This window comes from Muscardinus avellanarius, assembly GCF_963383645.1.
Source record: "Muscardinus avellanarius genome assembly, chromosome: 7".
NCBI lineage: Eukaryota > Metazoa > Chordata > Mammalia > Rodentia > Gliridae > Muscardinus > Muscardinus avellanarius.
The window spans coordinates 7043016-7064529 of NC_137793.1; the positions used below are offsets into that span (position 1 = coordinate 7043016).

At 44.8% G+C, this 21514-nt stretch overlaps 1 protein-coding gene across 1 annotated transcript; it reads left to right on the forward strand.

The window, feature by feature from the left end:
- Nucleotides 1–14338: 14338 nt before the first annotated feature.
- Nucleotides 14339–19508, forward strand: MFAP3 (microfibril associated protein 3; the record flags this gene model as incomplete). Its single annotated transcript, XM_080699119.1, has 2 exons — nt 14339–14633; nt 18715–19508. 2 exons carry the CDS (start codon nt 14339–14341, stop codon nt 19506–19508), a joined length of 1089 nt encoding a protein of 362 aa, XP_080555245.1.
- Nucleotides 19509–21514: the final 2006 nt, after the last annotated feature.

A 21514-nucleotide genomic window follows, 5' to 3' on the forward strand; every position in this document is an offset into this window, starting at 1 on the left:
TGTTTGTTTGTTTGTTTGTTTTTTCCCCTGAGTAGCACTGCATAGTTTGGATGTATCACAATTTAACTATTTGCCCACTGAAGTTTATGTGGGCTGTTTTCAGTTAGGGTCTTTTACACAAATAAACTGGCTATGAAAGTCATGCACAGGTTTTTATGGGACCACAAACTTCCACTTGCCTGTGATAGATGACCAACGATGTCATCAGCCATATGGTAGGTGCGTCTTTAGTTTTATATGGAGTTGTCATTAAAAGCTGTCTTTTCCAGAGTAGCATACCTTTTTACTTCCCACCAGCAATGCATGAGGATCAAGCTTCTCTGTGTTCTCGCCAGCTTTGATGTCGTCACTAGTTTTTACCTGAGCCATTCTAACAGGTCTGTGGTGGCATTTCATGTGGCTTTTAAAGTAAGTGCATTCATTTAATGGCTACTGATGCTGCACATCTTTTCAGGTACTTACTTGTCATCTAAATAGCCTCTTTTTGCTCATTTTCTAACTAGATTTGGTGGGGTTTTTTAATGTTAAGTTTTGAGAGCTCTTTATATATTATAGATTCAAGCCTTCTGTCTAATGTGGTTTGTGAGTATTTCATCCCAGTCTATAGCTTTTCTTATCATTGTCTTTACAGGGTCTTTCACAGAGCAAGTTTTTCATTCAAATAAGATCCCAGTTAGTTATCTTTTTTTCCCCTTTTACTGACTGTCCTTCAAAAATCGTATTAATCATTAATCATTACAACTTAAATCTAATTCCTTCCAGAGGTACAGCTTTTGGCAATTAAAGCCAAGATACTATTGGTACTTGGACAAAAAATAGATAGTAGTTTTCAGAATAACCAAATATCACAAGGAAGAAATAAATGTATCTCACACATACCTACACACATATGCCTTAGGTACATATAAAAACATTTTATGTACTAAGTACAAAATAGATCCATCTCATGCCATCAAAATGTTTCTAACAAACTAAAAAATACATGTTAACAACTAAGGCAGATTCAACACAGCACTGTAGTTGAGGTACACAAAACGAAATAAGAACAGAGATGTCCATTAGAATCAAAAAATATGATGCAAAAACAATGTACACAAAATAAGCCTAGAGCAATGGTTAGAAACCAGATCCAGCTTAAAGATGTTTTTAACTGGTCTGTATAGTGTTTAAACTTTTAATTGGTTGCTAACATTTAAAAATTAGACTTCGTATAAAAATACAAGTTTCCAACTTCTCTTGTAAAATTAAAAGATCTGGCAACACTGGGCCCACATCTGACTGCCTGATAACTACCGCGTGTCAAATTGCTGTTGGGCCTCTGGAGCCAGGGTCAGCACTCTCCTGTACCCCAGTCTTCCCTTAAATCCACTTCACTCATTTATGTTAATGTGACTAGTCCTAACATCAATGAGAATATTCACTGGTATAGAAAAAACACATGAGAAAACTCATGTGTTGCAATACAAAATATATGTATTTTGTGAATTTTGTGTTTGCTTTTTACTGTTGAGTTTTGAGAACTCTTTATATATTATAGGTTCAAGTTTCTGTCTAATGTGGTTTGAGGACACTTACTGAAGAGAAGGCTAAGCAAGTAAATACCTGTATGTAATACAAAATACATATACTACAGAAATAGAATTCATGTAAATTAATAAAAGACCAGGACATTCACCCAAATATTAAACACTGGTTTAACTCATTTAATTCTTTCATTTGTGCAATGAAGATTTAACGAACATTTAGAATGTGCCAGACATTTCGTATAATCCGGAAAAGAATGTTTTGTGGTGATGGCTGTTTATATTACTACTTTCGATGTTAGAATGGCTATACCATCCCTGATCTTGACGTATTCATAACCTAGCAGCAGAAGCACGCACGCGCCCAAAAGAATACTAGGTAGATAAAACTGCACTATCGATGATTTCCTAAGCTTTTCTGGTGTTCTATAGTGAGATATGTTATTTTCAAAACTGGAAGAGAAAGAATGTAATAATTCAAACATTAAAATTAGAGAGGGGGGGGGGCATTGCACCCTGAGGCACCCCCACCCCAGCCCTTTTTAAACTTTTCCTTTTGAAACAGGGTCTTGCTAGGTTGCTGAGTCTCGCTAAATTGCTGGGACTGTCCTCAAACCTGCGATCTTCCAATCTCAGCCTCCTAAATACTGGGATTACAGGCGTGCGCCACCCCACCTAGCCTGCCCCACATTTTTAAGCAATAAAACACATACACATACATATCTAAACTCACACCCATCCACCAAAACCGGGCGGGCTAAGCTTAAGAGCTAGGAGCCTGGGCGCGGGGCGCGACTTTCTTCTGACCTATACAGCAGCACTGTGAGGTTACTTCGCCTCTCTGCACCTCGGCTTCCTCGCCTGCCGAGCGGGCTGTGAGCTCCTAAGGACTCGGGGTGCGGAGGTGGAGGGGGCCCGGCACGGCGGCCGCACAGACCCGCTCCCGGGGCCACAGCTGCTCCCGGGACGCGGTGCAGCTGTTCGCATCCTCGCTCTCGTTCTTAATAGGGGATTCACATCCCCTGTCCAGATGTTTCCCGCTTCTTCCCGCGTCCAGGACCAGATCCCAAACCCGAGCTGCGACGTCAACTTGGGCGCCCAAGTTCTCTGACGCTGACAGCGACCACAGCTCACACGCTCGCAGCGCTCTCACCGCCCGGCACCCCGCCATGGCGCCCGCCGCCGCGCTCAGGCCGCCTCCTCCCGCCCAGCGGCCTCCACAGGAGGCCAGACCCGCGACCTCACCCCGCCAGCCTCCTCCGGGAAGCCCGGCGCCAAGCCCGCCGCCGCCCTCGCCGCAGGCTCCGCCGCCGACCACTGCTCTTCTGCCCCGGAAGTGCTCCGTCAGCGCGGGGAGGGGCGCCTGACCGAGAGTACTTCCGGGTCACGCGTCTGCTCGGGCGGAAGTAGCTGGGTTCCGCTTCGGTGAGTGAGGGCGCGGGCGGGGGAGCGTCCTGGGAGGCTGGGGGCGCCTTGGCTGGGTCGGGGTCCGGGGTGTTGGAGGCTGGGGTGTCCGTCCTCCTTTTGGAGGCCTGGCCCGGGTGCCTGTGTCCTTCGGCCAACATTTACGGAGCGCCAAATATTTGCCAGCCCTACACCCTGGGCGCACTGGTAACCCGCGCAAAAGCCCTGCGGTCCTGTCTCTGACGTCTTGGTGGCCGAACGGATGGTAAAGTCAGCCAACTGGATCATTTAAGAAGGTAGTGCGTGCTTAAAAGAAATTTAGAAGCGGGCGTAGTGGTGCATGTTTGTAATCCCAGCATTTGGGAGGCTGAGACAGGAGGATCGCGGTTCGAAGACAGGCACAGCTACTATTTAGTGAGGCCCCGTTTCAAAATAAAGAATAAAAACTAGGGCTGGGGGCGTAGGTCGTAGTAGAATGTCCCTGGGTTCCATCCCCAGCACCGAAAAGAAAAAGAAAAAGAAATTTAGACAAGATCGTGGGATGGAACAAATGAGGAAGTGAGCCTTATGCGGAGCTTGGATAGAGCATCCCAAGCAGAAGGAATAGCAAGTGGGGAAGAACTTAGCCAATCAGGAAAAGAAAAAAGAGACCACGGAGGCTGGAGCCAAAAGGGAGGGAGAGGAAGTCCTGAGAGGCCTGCGAGCCAGGAGCTTGACTTTTGGCAGTCAGGGGGAAAACGGTGGGGAGTTTGTAAACCTAAGTGTGACGTGCTGATTTGCTGCTTTAAGATTACTCCTGCCGTCCTCAGAAATATGCACCTCTTCATTTACCTTTGATTAGTGGGGTCACATGAGATGCAGATCAACAAAGCCAGAGAGGCGTTGCAGGCAGCCTTCTTGCAAAGACAGGAGAAAATTAATCCCAGAAAAACAAGAGGACGTGGCTTTTGAGAATCCAGGCCTTCCACCTCCATTTAAGACTTTCAGAACTATGGTCCTAATGTCCAGATATAATAATTTCCACTTCCTAAAACCTTCCCGATATTTTCCTTCGCTTTTGATGGTAGTTCTTTAAACTTAGGTGCGTCAGTATCACATGGAAACTCATTAAACATGCCGACTGCAAAAACAGTCTAAGTATCAAATGGGTAATTACCTCTGATTTTCCGTTGCAATGGGAAATGGATAGAATCAGAGTTTGTGTTCTCCTGGTAAACCTCTTAAGGGCATTAAGATTAAGTTGAAAATGCTTCTGTTAGTAATTATACCAGCACTGCTCAAATTTTTGGTCTTAGAATCCCTTTACACTTTTAAAACCCACTGAGAACTTCAGAGAGTTTTTTTGTATGTTAGAGCTATCAACATTTACCACTTTAGCAATCAAAACAGAACTTTTGAAAAAGTTGATTTTTTTGTAAATAAACTCAATACATGATAACAGAACTAGCCTTTCTATAAAGAATATTTTCCAAAACAAAAATATGGGGAATGGCAATGTTTTATTTTTACAAATTTTTTTGTGTCTGACTTAATAGAAGACAGCTAGGTTCTCATTTTCTCTTGTATTCCCTTGGAGAATCACTTATCCTGTAGCCCCTGGAAAATTGCACCATTGTATATGACAATGAAAGTGAAAAAGTCAGATATCCTGGTATTATGATGAATAGAGTTTTGATAGAGTCCCAGTGATAAAGATTGCTAAATTGCGCTGGGCACGCTTGTAATCCCAGCATTTGGGAGGCTGAGCCTGGAGAATCGCAGTTCTCCGACAGCCTCAGCTACTTAGTGAGACCCTTTGCAACTTAGTGAGACCCTGTTTCAAAATAAAGAATAAATAATAGGGCTGGGGGTGTAGCTTGGAGGTAGAATGCCCCTGGGTTCCATCCCCAGACCTGGGGGGGGGGGGATGGGCTTGATTTTTAAACCATTAAGACTATGTGCACATTCAATTTATAAATGCTCACACCCCTCTCATTGGAGATGCCAAGTAAGTTTGAGTATGGACAAGAGTGCACCTTTAACAAACACCACAGATTAATTTGCTATAAATGGCCTAAAGTTTCAGCGTGAGAAAACCAATTAGAGAACCAATTCTTCAGAGTGTTCTGCCTACTACCGTAAACAAAGCTATTTCCTCATCTTCAGATCTCCTTATTAGCCATGTTCAGAGCCTGAGGCCTGGGAAGGTAGTAAGAAGTTCATAGCAGTTGCCTTTCGGGCTACAAGTTGGAGTATCTGCGCTCAAATTGTTGAGCACCTGACATAGGCAGTGGCCCAGTGCTAAGGACTGAAAAGGTTGTTAGACCACCATTCATAAGCTTACAGTGTTTTGAACAGATAAATAACCAGTAAGAGAGGGAAACTACAGTAAGTCTTCCAGTGGAGTGCTCTCAATGTGCTAGGGGCTGACAGAGCAAAAGAGACCTCCAGAAGAAAGAGTTGGGGTGAGAGTTTAGGTGAAAGGGACTCCAGGATAAGGTGAAATTAGAGTTAGCTATTATGAAGAGGGTAGAATTCCACAGAAAGTTATCAGTGGAGCCAGATTTGGTGGCACACGCCTATAATTCCAGTATTTGAGAGGCTGAGACAGGAGGGTTGCAGGTTCGAAACCAACCTCAGCAACTTAGACTCTCAGCAAACGAGCAAGACCTATTTTAAAACAAAAAATAGAAAAGCATAGAGGTAAAATGTCTCAGGGTTCAATCCCCACTTCCACAATAAATAAATAAATAAATAAAAACAGTAGAGAAGGGCAAGAAGTTTCAAGCAACGTGAATAAGGAGGATGAGAATGTTATGGTGAAATGAGGCTTTGTGCCCGCGCGGGAAGGCTAGGAAGATTATTGGACTTAAGCAAAGAAAGAGATGCTGATCAGCCTCCAGAGGAGGAAACCAAGACCGCTAGAGGCCATCAGAATGGGTGAGCGCTCAGGCCTCCCTTCTCAGTCCGCTCACCTCGAGCGAGCAGCTCCATCCTCACAGCCGCCGCCGGGCTCCTTCGTCACTCCCGTGGCGCACCTGCGACCAGTCCTGAGAGTGATGGATGCCAGACTGGACTTTTTCGCTTATCTCACGGACAGTGGAAAATCACAAGTGGATTTTAAAGTTGTCTGGACTTGCTTGGATTTGTGTTCTCAGTTCTGAGAAGGGCGGTGAGTGGATATATCAAAAAGGGTAAGATTGGAGTTAGGGAGAGCTCTTTAGAGATTAAAGGATAATACAGGTACCCAAATGAAATGGAAGGACAGCGGTCTAGGGCAGGTATGAAAGAACTTAATTGAAAAACGTCTGCAAAGTGGAATAATATTAACCATGCCATGTGTATGTATATATATATGTGTGTGTGTGTGTGTGTATATATATATATGTATATATATATTTTTTTTGGGGGGGTGGTGGTACTGCGGTTCCTGGAAACCCTTCTACCTTGGGGCTACACTCCCAGACCTATTTTATACTTTTTATTTGGAAACAGGGTCTCTTAAGCCAGCATGGCTGGCTTCGAACCTGTGCGATCCTCCATCTCCGCCTCCCAAGCACAGGGATTACAAGCATGCGCCACCACGCCCAGCCATATATTTATAATTTACCCATGTCCGTTCATGTCATTCTCAACCACTCTATGATGTGTTTACGTATGTAAAAACTAAGGCCTTTCAAGCCCCTGGTTTCACCCCGGGGTAGGATCACGAACCTCGGAGCCCATTCTTCTAGCCACGGAGCCTTACAATCCTCTAACTCTGGTATTATAAAACTAGAAGACTTGTGGGTTATTGTCCAAGCTGTGCATATGTTAGAAAAGCAGATCTGAGAGTGAGAATGAAAACTGGTTTTAGACGTACTGAGTTGAAGGCACTGCGAGATGTTTCAGACTAGAGAAAAACAGGTGGCGAGATCATAAGTCTAAGCTGTGTCTTGATATTTTTGTCATTTGCCTCCAGTAGCTTACTCAACAAATGTTTGTTGCCAAAAAATAATAAAAATCTCAGGTATAACTGACACAAAGCAAAGCTCTAATAAAAATCCGTACAGAAGATGTTGCTGCGGGTACCAGAGATACTTTGAAGTTTGAGCTGAAACTACCCAAATGCAGGTTTTGGGGCGTGCACTGGTGCCAAGACGATGCTACTACAAGCGTTAAGAGCTATGTTCATTAGAAACTTGTACGTAATTGTCCCTCAAAATGGTGATTTCTGTCTTAATATAACGTTTTCTATTACACTTCTCTATAACAATGCAAAGTTGAAGCAAAACAACTGTGTGTGTTCTTTGCAAAGGGTAGCGTAGTGCTAGCAGTCTGCTCTTCTGTTGGTTGCTTTTGCACCTCTTTGCCAATCCCAAATGGCACTTTGTCAACTTTTGTGCCAGTTTGTAGGAACTCCTCCATTTCCCAAGTGTGACCGTGCAGGCAGAGAAGAGTGGATAAGCTGTAAAAATAGCCGGGAGCACATTTAATTATGGAGAATGGAGCTTTAATATCCCTGCATAATCGGAGCAGAAAACAATACCATCTGGGCATCGGTATTTTTCTCCCTTCGAGTTTTCCCAGAACTATTTCTGCAAACAACAGTTTCCTCAGCCAACTTAATATTGAGCCACCAGAACGGAAATCAGCCACATTACTTCCTTATTTACTTATGTTGAGAATTGGAACTGAATGGAAATATTTCTTCCCTCAGAAGTTGGCAGGAGCAGCAGCAAGGCAATCTGTTAGGGGCGACAGCTACAGGCTCTTCTTTCCCTCTTTTTAAAAATAATATAGTCAAGATTCTGAGTGATTTTCTAGGGTAAAATCATCTACATTTCTGACTATTCATGATCCTAGCAAAGCTTACATCCTGCATACCAAAAGATTTCTTTAAAAATGGAGTTGGCTTTGAGTAACATTACTTGTTATATTCCTGTTGATACTGAAGAAAGGTAACGTCGAATTCTTCTAAGTACCTTCACGCACAAGCAGAGTGTAGCCCTTTTTTATTATTTTAGAAAGCTAGCACTTGGTTTTCCTTTAACTCTATTGTTCAGCTTTAAATATCGGCTGCTGCTTTGAGGAGAGCGCATAGTCTAGGCGCCCACACTTAGCGCGGACCGCATCCTGAAAGTTTCTGAGTTTTTCTGTCCTTTGCGTTCAGGGCGCAGGCCCGCTTCTGCTCAGCACTCCCACCCTGTCCTGTACAGAGCCACTTCTGCCCTCACCTTCCAGGCTGGTGTGATCGCTCCTGAGTGTCGGGACAGTCGCTCACCCGAGCATCCCAGCAGCACCTGCTGCTTCACCTCGCCTGTGACAGGCCCTAATGTTACGGAGGTTTTAAAGCCTCACTAGAATGAGCAGAATGGTTATAGTCATTCAGCTTTAGCAGTGCTGCCAAGGGAAGAAAAACAACAGAAAGGACCTTCATAGTTGATGCGGTTTTTATTGCAAATAGCCGTAACCTATTCAAGCTAACTAAAGATTTAGTAGAGGGAATAAGGCCAGAGGTCCTGGTCCCCAGGGCGTTGTCTTCCCTCTCTTCCACTTCCGCCACGTGGACACCCATTTGCTGGCGTTTCCCTTCTGCTCAGCAGGCTCGTATCTCCCAATGGGCGACTCAGTAGCTCTAGTCAGAAGTCTCGTGTGTTCGGATGCCGTGGAGTCAGTATGAGATGCTTGGTGCTGACCACGTGTACGCTGTCATCAGACCTGCTTTCCCCCTGACGTGAAGGCAGTGCTGTAGGCCGCCCTGACACCTTTGGCCTCGCCGCGGTTCCCAGGTGATGCGCGTCCTAGACCCGGTCCTGCAGGTTTCTGGTAGCAGCAAGTGGCTGGGCGTGTGTAGAACAGGAAGTGCAGCTTCGGCCTCACGGGCAGTTTGCATGCCGCACTCCAGTGTGTAAAGAAGGAGGTTCACAGCAAGGAGTGCCTGGCCCTTCTAGGTTCAGTTACGTTAGCTGAATCTCTTTCCTCCCGTCTAACCACTTCCCCATTTGCTTCCTTGATCACATGCTCAGTCTTCATTTTTATTTTAGAAGACTTTTATTTCTCTAAAAAATAAAAATAAGTCACTGGAGCCAGGAAGTTGAATTTTGTCAGGAACCAGCATAGCATGTGTGAACCTCATCCTCCATCTCCTCTCTACCCTTCAGCCCCTCTCTTCTCTTACCATCTCTTAATTTCTTATTTTATTTTATGGAAATACAAGGAATTAAACCCAGAGGCCCTCTATTACCGAGCTACATCCTTTTTTACTTTTTATTTTGAAATAAAGTCTCACTAAGTTGCCAAGGCTGGCCTGGAACTTGTGATCCTCCTGCCCCGGCCTCCCAAGTTGCTGGGCTTGCAGGCAGGGGACACTGCACCAGGCTCTCTCCCTTCTCTGGCCTTTTGTCCTTCCCTCAGCCTGACTGACTCAGTCAGTACGTCTTCTCCTCCTCAAATGACCCTAACCCACACATGCCTCCATTCTAAATACCAGGAACGAAGATTCTAGTTAGCTTAGTTAGCTGATGGGTTGACTTCCTCCTGGTCCCAAGAAGAGCGAGCCACAGGCTGAGTGGGGCTCAGGGTTCTCTCCCACACACTTGGGACATTTAAGAGCAACATTTAAGAGCATCTTGGCTGAAACCTAAGCTCAGGTCACAGCGCCTGTTTGAGTCATGTTATTGCAAAATGTTTACTTGCAACAAGAAAAGGAAAAATGTGAAGTTTTAAGTTAAAAATTGAAATCGCATTTTACTGCTTTTTCACACACACAAGTTGTTTAGACGGTTGCGTGGTAACCATCAGAGTAAAAGTGCTTATAACGGTGTAACTATCAAGTGTATGTTCTAACATGATTTCCAAAAGAACCACTAATGATAACAGCTGGCGTATATTCAGTGATTGCGGTTACTAGAGTCTGTGTTTTATACAAACCTATTTTAATTTCACAATGTCCCATGAGAATAAGTCCTCTTACTCTTCCCACTTTAAAGATGAGGGGCTGAGGCACAGGGATTGAGCGATTTATAAGCCTTTACCAAGCCGGTTAGTCAGAGCCAAGGTTCAAGTCCAGGAGATGCGCTCCAGAATCTGAACTCTGAGCCTTTCTGCTATTCTGCCCTGGTAGAGACCTTCACTGTTCCAGAGTAACCTGAACTCAGAGTGGAATGGGATTGACCAGTGCTCCCTCACTGCAAGTATGCACACAGCCTGAAGCCTCAGAGATAAGGAGCTATCTCTGATAACTGCCAGTGGATGGACCCACTGCTTCTAAATGGCTCAGGGAGCTCATTGAAAACCATAAATTCTAAGCCCAAACCTAGAGATTTTTATCCACTTATTTTTTATTTTTTGTGGTACTGAGGATTGAACCCAGTGGTAACTGAGCTATACCCCCAGCCCTATATTTTTCTTCTTTATTTTGAAACAGGGTGTCACTAAGCTGAGGGCCTCACTAAGTAGCTGAGGCTGGCCACAAACCGGGATCCTCCTGTCTCAGTCTCCCAAGTACTGGGTTTACAAGTGTGCGCCACCACCATGCCCAGCCCAGGACTTTCTATTTTTAACAAGCTCTCTAGGTAATTACGATGTTTCAGCCTAGTTTGGAAACTGAAGTTGGTGGTTTTTATTCCCACTATTATCTCCTAGGACAGAATAGTAAATGGAGACCTTAAGGGTTGGGAATGTTTTCTGCATGCCTTTAGGTGAGTACCTTATGGTCTTTTGAGGTTGTTAACATTGGCTAGTTCTGTCGCTGAGAATGTAATAGCTACCAGTAAGTGCATGTCAGTTAGGATAATTTGGTCCCTGTTGTAGAACATTATTCAATTTATAAAGATCTATCACATACCTTATCCAATTGAAACTAATCTGCACCAATAGATAGTTATTGAGCATGTGCACACTGTGACATGTAAAAAGAAAAACAAAGCCAGCCCCAGTGCTTAAGGGACTAAGGGGGAGATGGGCAGAGTGCCTGGCAGTTCAGGGCAGCAGGCGCCAGCACCGGGGAGGAAGGGGCGGGGCAGAGAGAAGCCGTGCTGTGCCCAGGTGTGCTGCGGCTCCGTGGGCAGGAAGAGCCAGTCTGCAAGAAGGCTGGGAACCATGTGCAGAAGGGCTTTTTGCAGCAGTTCATGGGGACAGTGTGGGGCCCCACGCCCTCGCTGGAGGCTCTTCATTCTCCTGATGCTCCTGCATCTCAGCAGGGAGGACGAGTCAGCACCTCTTCTTGCGGTTCCTTCTCCACTGGCTGCCGTGAGCCGCCCCTCTCCGCAGCTGCTCATCCTCTGACCTCTTCATCTTCCACAAGTGTCTCCTTCACTCCCTTCAGTCACCCCAGTTCCCAGAATCCATCTCTGATTTGACACTTAGCCCAGAAGTTCCTCTCTGGGATCAGAAATCAAAGCCAGCATTCCCTGACCACCTCAGAGGTGGGTAATGAGATCTGCCTGTCGCCGCCCCAACTGCAGCCCTTTCTCCTGAAGGCACTGACCAGCGGGCCCTCTCCTTTTCCCTGTCCCCCGGAGGCACTCCATTCCTGATCCTGTCTGTCCCTCAGATCCTGCTGTGCACCTCTCTTTCCCAGGGAGGCTTTCTGCAGTGAGGTCAGGTCCTCCTGTAGCACCCTGAGCATATTTTATCTATGTTTAAGTGTCTGTATCCCTTGCCAGACTGAGCTCTGTGAAGGCAGAGACGGTATCTGTAGGTTTGGGTTGCACACAGTAGGTTGGCACACAGTAGGTGTTCACTTGAATAGAAGAAACGTGTAGCTCTCGCCTAAAACTCAGTGACGGGGAGATGGCAGGATAGGAAGTGATGTGGTGTTAGAGTAAACTGAATTGTGGAGAGTTTTTTGGGTTTGGGGTTTTGATTTTGGTTTCCCTACAATGAGAGCAGGCCTCCAGCCTAGGCGGTCTCTATGGAGGTTACTAACACTGTTATTTACATTGTACATATGCATACAGCTACTTTTATCCACAGAAGTGATATAGTCTCCTTTCCACACAAATTAATGAATATAAAATAGTGAGTTAATATAAAATAAAAGCCTGAGTCGGGCGTGGTGGCGCACGCTTGTAATCCTGGTACTTGGGAGGCTGAGACAGGAGGATCACGCAGGTTCAAAGCCAGCCTCAGCTACTTAGTGAGGCTCTCAGCAACTTAGACCATTTCCAAATTAAATATAAAATAGGTCTGGGAGTGTAGCCCAGAGGTAGAAGGTCCCTGGGTTCCACCCCCAGTACCACCAAAAAATAAATAAATTTAAAAATTAAATAAAAGAAAGGCCTGTCGGGCATGCTGGCACGCACGTGGGAGGTTAAGACAGGAAGAGCCCAGGTCTGCGGCCAGCCTCGGGTGCTTAGTGAGGCCCTCTGCGACTTAGTGAGGCCCTGTGTCAAAATGAAAAATAAAAAAGGGCTAGGGCGTAGCTCAGAGATAGAATGCCCCTGGGCTCAATCCCCAGCACCCCCCCCCAAAAAGAAAGGCCTAATGGCCATAATTTGGTACCCAGATGTAACCAAAATAAAATAGGAAATCAGGACAGTAGACGGAGTAAGGAATTTGGGGAAATGCTATCTTAAGTGAAGCCACAGGGCTCCTTTCAAAGTCCTGGGCGACTGGAGCAGTGTTGGAGCACACTCGAGGAGAGTAAAGGAGAAGAGCCCGTCCACTGCAGGGGAGTTCTTCCCGTGAGAAGGAATTGGGGGTCCAGTTGTCAGGCACCGCGCAGGGTGGCTGGCTCGCGGCTGACAGTTAGTGTGTTATTTCCTTTATTTCTGCTTGTCGGCCCTTCTTACAAAGAAATGGCCAGGTTCTAATCTGGATTCTGTACGAACTTCTAGCAGAATTGTAAGGAGCAAGTCCCTGTGAGGTTTATAGATTAGATCGAATCATTTATCAAATCCCGCCAAGCCCAGATTTGTTTCCTTCACTGTCATTTCAGTGGGGTTGTAGGACAAAATAGAAAAAAACACGTGTGTTTGACCTGCCATGTAGAGCTGAAGCGTGAGTTTTGTTTTACTCTAAATAGTCCATCCTTAAATTTTTAAGATTTAGAAGATTATCTGTTGTCATTATTCAACCATCCTTTCAAGGGCTAATAAAAAATCAAATGACATTTACAACTTGTTGTAATTCAGATTTGAGGGGTTTAATGACACAGCACGGTGATGCACTGCTTTTATGTTCTGTGCTCAAGCCGCCTTCCTGGGAGTGTAAAGAAGAGTAAATGTCACTTCCAAAACTAATTATCTTGGGCCTTTACAAGAGGTAAAGCTGTGCATTTCATCCCGGATCTTACAGAAGTATAATTTAATTTTTTTTTCTTTGAGACTTAGCACTAAAAGGGAAATCTAATTAGCAGGAAGATAATCATCAACACTAAAACTCAGGCTGAGATTTCATTTTGATTTCCATTCGTGACATTTTGCTCTTTTTGCCCAATAGTCTTTTCCTGTAGCTTTGTATTTGCATGTCTTTCAACTACACACTTAAAATGTCACTTCTCCCCTTAGCTAATTTTACTAGACTCTGAACTAGAAAATTGGTGTTCTTATAAACTATTAAATATACCGTATATTGTCTCTTAATATTGAGGAAACTATTAAAAACGAGAACCTTTGTCTAGCATTTTTGTCGCAGAGGTATGTTCTGTAGCCTTAGAAGGCAATACTTCTATTTATGACTCTGCAGTCGATGCAGTTTTCTTTCTGTTATTAAGACCAAAAACTACCTCAAGTGCCCCTGCATTATTTATATTTAATGTATGAACGTACTTGAATTACACTAATTTTGGATTCCATGGTTCCGATTAGGATGTGCCATTTGATTTACATTATTGATGCAACGACAGATGGTAATGGTGGAGGTCGAAATAAAAATCGTTAAGCTAAATATTTTAGCCTTTGCTGGCTCCCTGTTGCATAGAGTGTGTCAGAGTGAAATAGAGCGGTAGCTTTTCAGAACTAGAAGAGTCCTCAGAGATGATCGCATCCAGCCCCTCATCTGACAGAGGAAAGAGTAAAGCCCAGGGAGGATGCTGCGCGCCAAGGTCGCACAGCCAGTCAGCAACAGTGCCAGGACGGAGTGTAGGTGTGCCGCTTCCCAGTTCAGTGCCTTTTCTGCCAGCTCTGAGTGAGATTTTTAGGTGGTGCTCTCTCCAATCCCTGCCTGGCCTGATATCAGCACCATTTATTGTAGTCAACTTTATGCCTGTTCGTTTCTGAAACACACAGAGCTTCCCCCATTATGAGACTCGCTTGATTGTTTCTATTTGGCTCTTTTAGGTTGGTCTCCACTCATGTCCTTTTCATCTTGAAGACACCAAAACAGACCTGGACCTACCACCTTTTCTGGAAATCTCTACCAAGCAATAAATTGCCCACTGTGCTCTTGTAAGAACATAGAAGCATTTGAGATTTCCAAATTGAGGCAAGACTTACTTTCATTTTCCCATGAAGCCACATTGTTGCTTCTTCACGGTGGTGGCGATTGTTACTGTGCCAGCTGCTTTCCTTTTGGAAGATGTGGACTTCAACAGAATGACCCCATTGGGAGCACATCACGGTTCCCACAATGCATCGTTTCTCCCGAGCTCCGAGCTCTCAGCAGGCTCCCACTCGGGTGATAACGTCATCATCGCCCGAGAGGGAACCAGTGTTTCCATCGAATGTCTTCTCACGGCCGATCACCATGAAGACGTCCATTGGTACAACTCAAAAGGGCAGCAGCTGGACGGCAGAGACAGAGGTAACCGTGTAATTACGCTTCCTCGTTCCCTAGTCTTCCTGATTGTATGGCGTGGTTAGTGAGAAACCTCGAAGAGTAGTTGTAAGTTCAAAGGTGTCTAAACGGTAACGGCCAGCTGTTTCCTCGCTCTGGGTGGTCTGCTTTGCTCCTCTGTGGACGGTAGACCAAGCGCGAGCTGCTGCAGGCAGCTGTGTGGGCAGGGCCGCTTCCGTGCGGGCGCCATTTACCCAGACTGCATGGGAATAGCCGGTCTTGTGGCCCTGAGCAAATACATCAGGAAGGGAGTTAAACTGAAGAAAACAAGAATGTTTGCTTCAAAATGAGTTACTGTAAATGCTAGAAGAAATCCAAGAGGTTTCTTCTTAATGAGTTAGGTGGTCTCCTGTATCCCAGGGGATTGGCTCCCCAACCCCAACACATACCAGAACCCACTATGGAGTGGCAGGGTATTTGCACACAACCGACATGCATCCTCCCAAATAGTTTACTCATCTCGAGATGATTTGTAATAACTAATACAGTGCAAGTGTTATGTGAACACTTGCACAACAATATTAAATGACAGGAAAAAAAACTGTACATGTGCAGTGCAGATAGTTTTTTTTTTTTCCCAAAATATTTTTACTTTGCATTTGGTTGAATCTGAGGGTACGGAGTCCATGGATACTAGGGACCCCTGTACAGCTCTGCTTGGGACTTTGTGTAGACCCCCTTATAGAATAAAAAGGGTGTTGTGGAAATACCTAAGCTCTTCTAGCTCAGTTTTCTGTTCTGTACTCTAATTTACTTGAAAATAGGTAAATTTCTGACTCTGAAAAAGTACACAAACATAATTATAATAAAATATAGGTCTCCTTTTGGGGAGCTTTTTTATTTAATTTTTCTGTTTGTAGACCAGCACTGCAATAAAGGGAGGGAGGGAGGGAGGGGTATACGTAGTTTTAATTACTGAATGTACTGAACACATTCAGTAATTAAACCTTCAACACACTAAATAGCTGGTCGCCAGTAGATTGGAGAATTTGAATTGTTAGGAAGTATAGAGTATTTCTAATCAGCTTATTAAATATACAGACCTACTAAATCAGAATATCTAGTTTGGCCCAGAACGTGTATTTTGAACAGGACTTAGGGTTCTGTATTTCGACCCACTGAACTAGGCGCCTTTCTCCTCTGGGCTCTAGGCTATCCTGAACAGCAACACATCTGAGATTTGAATCACTCAGTGTGATTGTTATAGACTGGCTGCATAAACAAGGCCTTAGGTTAGGACAAAACCAGCCAAGTGGAATGGCAGTTTCATTTTCCTATCTTCACCTTTACTTTGATAACTACTAACATCTATCATTGATGCTTTCAGCAGCAGCTCTGGAAAATTGTGTTAAATTTTATGAATCTCAAGTGAGAGGAGTGTGAAGAGCTGTCAGTCAGTAGAAGGTTCGTAAATCTAGAGCTCTTGTCAGCAGGTGAGCTGGAGTGTAGATTGTGCCGTCGCCGCAGCTGATGGGGTCTGCGTAGTTCATCAGCCTGGGATTCATAGACCGGAAGCTGTGACATAACGGTTCTGTCCATAGCTGCAAATTTCTCCCTCTTTTGCATTAGTGAAGTGCTGGCTCCTAAAAATAAGTGTAGCTATAAAATTTAGATCAGTTTTGATGATGATAAAAATGGTCATGATCCAGTGGGCTTACTAATGTACGTGCCCCCACAATAACCCAGAGCCCTGGAACCTGAGGATGGAAGCGCTCGGGTGCTGCTTAGCTCGCACGCATCCAGGCTCCCCGAGAGCACCTCTGGTCACTGGGTCACCCCACACCCAGGTCAGCGTGGCCATCCGTCCATCTTTGAGGAGCTCTCATAGTCAAGGTTCAGAGTACTCAGAATTGACCACGACCCTGGGAGTCACACGAGCAGAGCCAGGTTAAATAGCCAGGGTCCAGGAAGGGTATTGAGCCAGGGCGGGTGGTCCATGCTTTGTTTCCTCAGTCAGTTTTATACCTTGCGTGCACGTACCCTGAGTAGAGACATCATCATGTAGCCGGGCGTGGTGGCGCACGCTTGTAATCCCAGCATTCGGGAGGCTGAGACAGGAGGATCGCAGTTCGCGATCAGCTACTTAGTGAGGCCCTTTGCAACTTAGTGAGACCCTGTTTCAAAATAAAAAATAGGGCAGGGGAAGTAGCTCGGAGATTGAATGCCCCTGGGTTCCATCTCCAGTACCACAAAAAGAAAAAAAAAAAAAAAAGAAATATCATGTGCGGATGAGAGGCTTTATGATTTAGGTTAAAACAGAAGCATGGTGTTCTAAGGTAACTTGATTCCTTACCAAGCTGCTCGTTTCCCCTGACTTGTATTGTGTCTTCTGGCTCGTGTTTCAGGTACCCTCTCCAGGAAATCTAGAGCATCACAGACCTTCCTAACAAAGCAAATCAATACATTCAAGGCCTACCAGATGAGCCAGTTAGTAATTGAACAAATTATTAAATTGCTAGTTTAAAAAAAATAACTTTTGTGTCTTGTCACCCAAGTTCATTATGGAAAAAGAGCAAACAGTAAAATAAAAAGAAAATAGGTTGGCTTATGCCTATAATCCAGTACTTGGGAGGCTGAGACAGGAGGATTACAGGTTGAAGGTCAGGTGCAGTAACGTAATGAGACCTATTTCAAAATAAAAATAATAAAAGGAACTAGACATGGTGGCACATGCCTGTAATCATAGTATTTAAAAGGCTGATGCAGGAATACCTCGGGTTTTAGGACAGCCTCAGCAATGTAGTAAGACTCTCGGCAACATAGCAAGACCCTGTTTCTAAACAAAAAAGTTTTAAATAGGGCTGTGGACGTAGCTCAGAGGTAGCTCTGGGTTCAATCCGCAGTACCACCAAAAAAGAAAAAAAGAAAAAAAGGTTGGGGGGTATAGCTCAGTAGTAGAATGCCTGTGGGTTCAATCCCCAGGACCAAAAACAAGAAGAAAATAGCTAGACATAGTAGTTCATGCCTTTAATCCCAGCTCCTCTGGAGGCTGAGGCAGGAGGATAGCAATTTTGAGACCAGCCTGCTTAACTTGGTGAGACCCTATCTCAAAAATTTTAAAAAGGGCCGAGAGAGTACAGAGATAGAGTGCTTGCCTAGCACGTACAAGGTCCTACGTCAACCCCCAGTACCACAAAGGAAGAGAAGGACAGTAGAAAGAAGAAAATAAAGATTACCGTAACCTCTCACCCCAGAAGTAACCATGGTTCTATGTTTGAGGCATAACCTCTAGAACATATAATGATTGTGATATAGACACACACATTACATATAAACGTCTTTTTAAAGATTAATCACAGCCGGGCGTGGTGGCGCACGCTTGTAATCCCCGTGCTTGGGAGGCTGAGACAGGAGGATCGCACAGGTTCGAAGCCAGCCTCTGCTACTTAGTGAGGCTCTCAGCAACTTAGTGAGACCCTGTTTCCAAATAAAATATAAAATGGGTCTGGGAGTATAGCCCAGAGGTAGAAAGCCTCTGGGTTCCACCCCTAGTACCACAAAAAAATAAATAAATAAATAAAGATTAGTCATGCTGGGTATGGTGGCACATACCTATCATCCTAGTACTTGGGAAGCTGAGACAGGAAAATCACATGATTGAGGGCAGCCTCCGCGATGTAGCGAGGCTCTCCACAACCCAACAAGATGCTGTTTCTAAACAAAAAGGTCTGGGCTGTAACTTGGAGGTAGAGTGCCCCAAGGTTCAATCCCCAGTACCACAAAATATAAATAAATAAAAGAGCAGTCGTTTCATGCCGTTTAGACACACTGTCTCCCTGAAAAGCTTTTAATGTCTAGCAATGAAAAGAAAATGATGCAGTCATTAGTGTTAGAAAGGAAGATCTTGGTTTTGTTCTAAGTTCCAGGCTCATTAAATTCTAACTGTGAACATACAATCTGCCCCGTTTTACATGACTTAAGCGGTAGACTCTCACATATGAATGAAGTACTTTCACGTAAAGGTGGAAACTGGTAAGGCAGGTGGCACGTTTAGTAGTGCTACTCACTGTATAAGCTGTAATTGTTTTCATTTCTGTTGGATCATCAGGTGGAAAATGGTTGGCTTCTGATAACTTCCTAAATATCACCAGCGTAGCCTTCGACGACCGCGGGCTCTATACGTGCCTTGTCGCCTCCCCGACTCGCGCCTCCTACTCAGTCACCCTGCGCGTCATCTTCACCTCGGGGGACATGAGCATCTACTACATGATTGTCTGCCTGGTGGCCTTCACGATCACGCTCATCTTGAATGTCACGCGGCTGTGCATGATGAGCAGCCACCTCCGCAAGACGGAGAAGGCCATCAATGAGTTCTTCCGGACGGAAGGGGCCGAGAAGCTGCAGAAAGCCTTCGAGATCGCGAAGCGCATCCCCATCATCACGTCCGCCAAGACCCTGGAGCTCGCCAAGGTCACGCAGTTCAAGACCATGGAGTTCGCCCGCTACATCGAAGAACTGGCGCGGAGCGTTCCTCTGCCGCCCCTCATCCTCAACTGCCGGGCCTTCGTCGAGGAGATGTTTGAGGCTGTGCGAGTGGACGACCCTGACGACATGGCAGAAAGAATCAAAGAGAGACCTGCCTTGGATGCTCAAGGCAGCATCTACGTCATTAACCCGGAGCTGGGGCGCAGTCATTCGCCAGGAGGAGACTCAGACGACGGCTCTCTGAATGAGCAAGGCCAGGAGATCGCGGTGCAGGTTTCTGTCCACCTGCAGTCAGAGACCAAGAGCATTGGTACAGATTCTCAAGACAGCAGCCACTTCAGCCCGCCTGATGACCCCGGACCTGCCGCATCCAGCTGTCACTGCAAAGATGGTGCCTATGAAAACTGTCCCCTGTGAGCTAGCCAGCACCTGTGAAAACCAGCTCTCAGGAAAAGAACCCGTTTCTTGGAGGAAATGACATTTTTATCGAAAGATGACTGGGGTTTTCCCTTATATATTAAGCACATCAGAACCTGAATTGCCAAAATCTTTGCAAAAATGCAGCATGTTTTTTCTATCTATGGGATACTTCTCGGTCATTGTCCTTGAACACAGTTAAATGATGCTCATTGAGATAAAGGAGCCTTGAGAGATAAATAAAGGAGCCTGAGAGATAAAGGCGATGGGGGAGCGCTGAGCTCAGAGCCCGCGGCTTCTGCTCATAGCTCTTCCATCGTCAGTATAATGAGGGGTTTGCAGTAGAAGAGACTACCTTTTCTTCTTTCTTGTGTGTGTGGCACTGAGGATTGAACCCAGGGGCATTCTACTTCTGGGCTACACCCCCAGCCCAGTTTTTTTGTTTGTTTGTTTTGAAACAGGGTTTCTCAAGGTTAATCAAATCTTGCTATTTTGCTGAGGTTGGCCTCAAAACTGAGATCCTCCTGTTTCAGCCTCTCTAAAGTTAACCCTTCCCTGTGTTTGGAAAGGACCAAGCTGAGACTATTCTGTGCTCTAGAGGTCCACATGAATGTCGTGGTGCACAGTGGTGTGGGTATTTCTCAATTGTTCTGCTATGTGGAATGCACAGTTTTATATGCCAGATTGAATCTGTTTAGTGTGGCACCTGACTGTTATGCAGATATCAGGGAGCTGACTGCTCATTAGTAAGCTATTCTCCGTGAGTGAATCAGTCCTTCTTGTGGGTCCATCATGTCTTTGACTGAGGCATCCTTTAATTCGTTGAGGCAGGTAGTGATTTCCCAGCCCATCTTCCAGCGTGAGCAGTCTGTTCCTAAAGAAGGTCTTCAGTGCTCTTTAGAACAGTGTCACATTATCTGCCTAGAAATCATGGATTTTGATATTTCTGTTAAGAATTCCTCAGGCTTTCCTTTTTTTAAAGTATTGGACTCAACAAATGGGTTCCATATTTGGGATCCCTTTCTAGGATAAAGCCCAGAACTACATTTTCCTCTTTAGACCTTTCAATACTCTTGCTGTCTGTGGTCTTCCATATGGTGCTAAAGGTTGCATGCCTTCTTGTCTTGCTTCTTTTGTTCATGTTTTATTTTTTATGCATAATTTTTAACTAGGCTTTGGTGGCCTTTCTGAGAAGCACTTTCCTGAAATGAGATTCGGTAATTGTGTCCAATATATTACTATATTAAAATACACACACACACACACACACACACACACACAATCTAGACAGGGAGAAAAATGATGGTTGATGCCACCTGGTTCAACTGTGTATAATAAACACTTAAGGTGGCGTTTCTTGCCTGGCTGAGAGCTTATATGATGGAATTGTAATACTCTTCAGAATAATGTCTTCAGCCACAGGCAGCTTGGTGCCATATAATTTTAAGAACTTGGCAGTGGAGCTCCATTTGATGCTCATGTTTCTTCGTTTGGTTTCTGGTTATTGGAGCATTACTTGAAGTAGAGGCTCTTGAGGGAAATGTTCTGAGGAGGTCTTACCAGGATTTTAAGGTTTCAGATAGAGAAAGACAAGAAATCCAAAGTGTGCCCAGAAGAACTCAACGCCTCCCCTCTGTCCATGCTTATCAAAAGTAATGCTGTGCTGTGGATAGCATGAATGAATCAACAAGCAGTTTTATCATATGGCATTACGGATAAAGATGATGCTGCCTTTTCTCTCTCTCAGGCTGTTTCCATGGAAACCTCCAGAGCCAAACAAAAGCTACCAATCAATTAGCCAAAGCTTGCCTTGACTTAGAGCCAAGTATTTCTTTAAGGAAAACTTTTCATACACTTGGCTAGGAGACCATAGGCTCTTAAGCATATCCTAGATTATAAAACATGTTTTTCTTTCCCAAAATATTCCTCTTAAAATATTAAAATTTTGATAAATCCCTGTGGGACCAGTCCCCTGAACATCCATCTGATCTTCAGATACTTTCTGT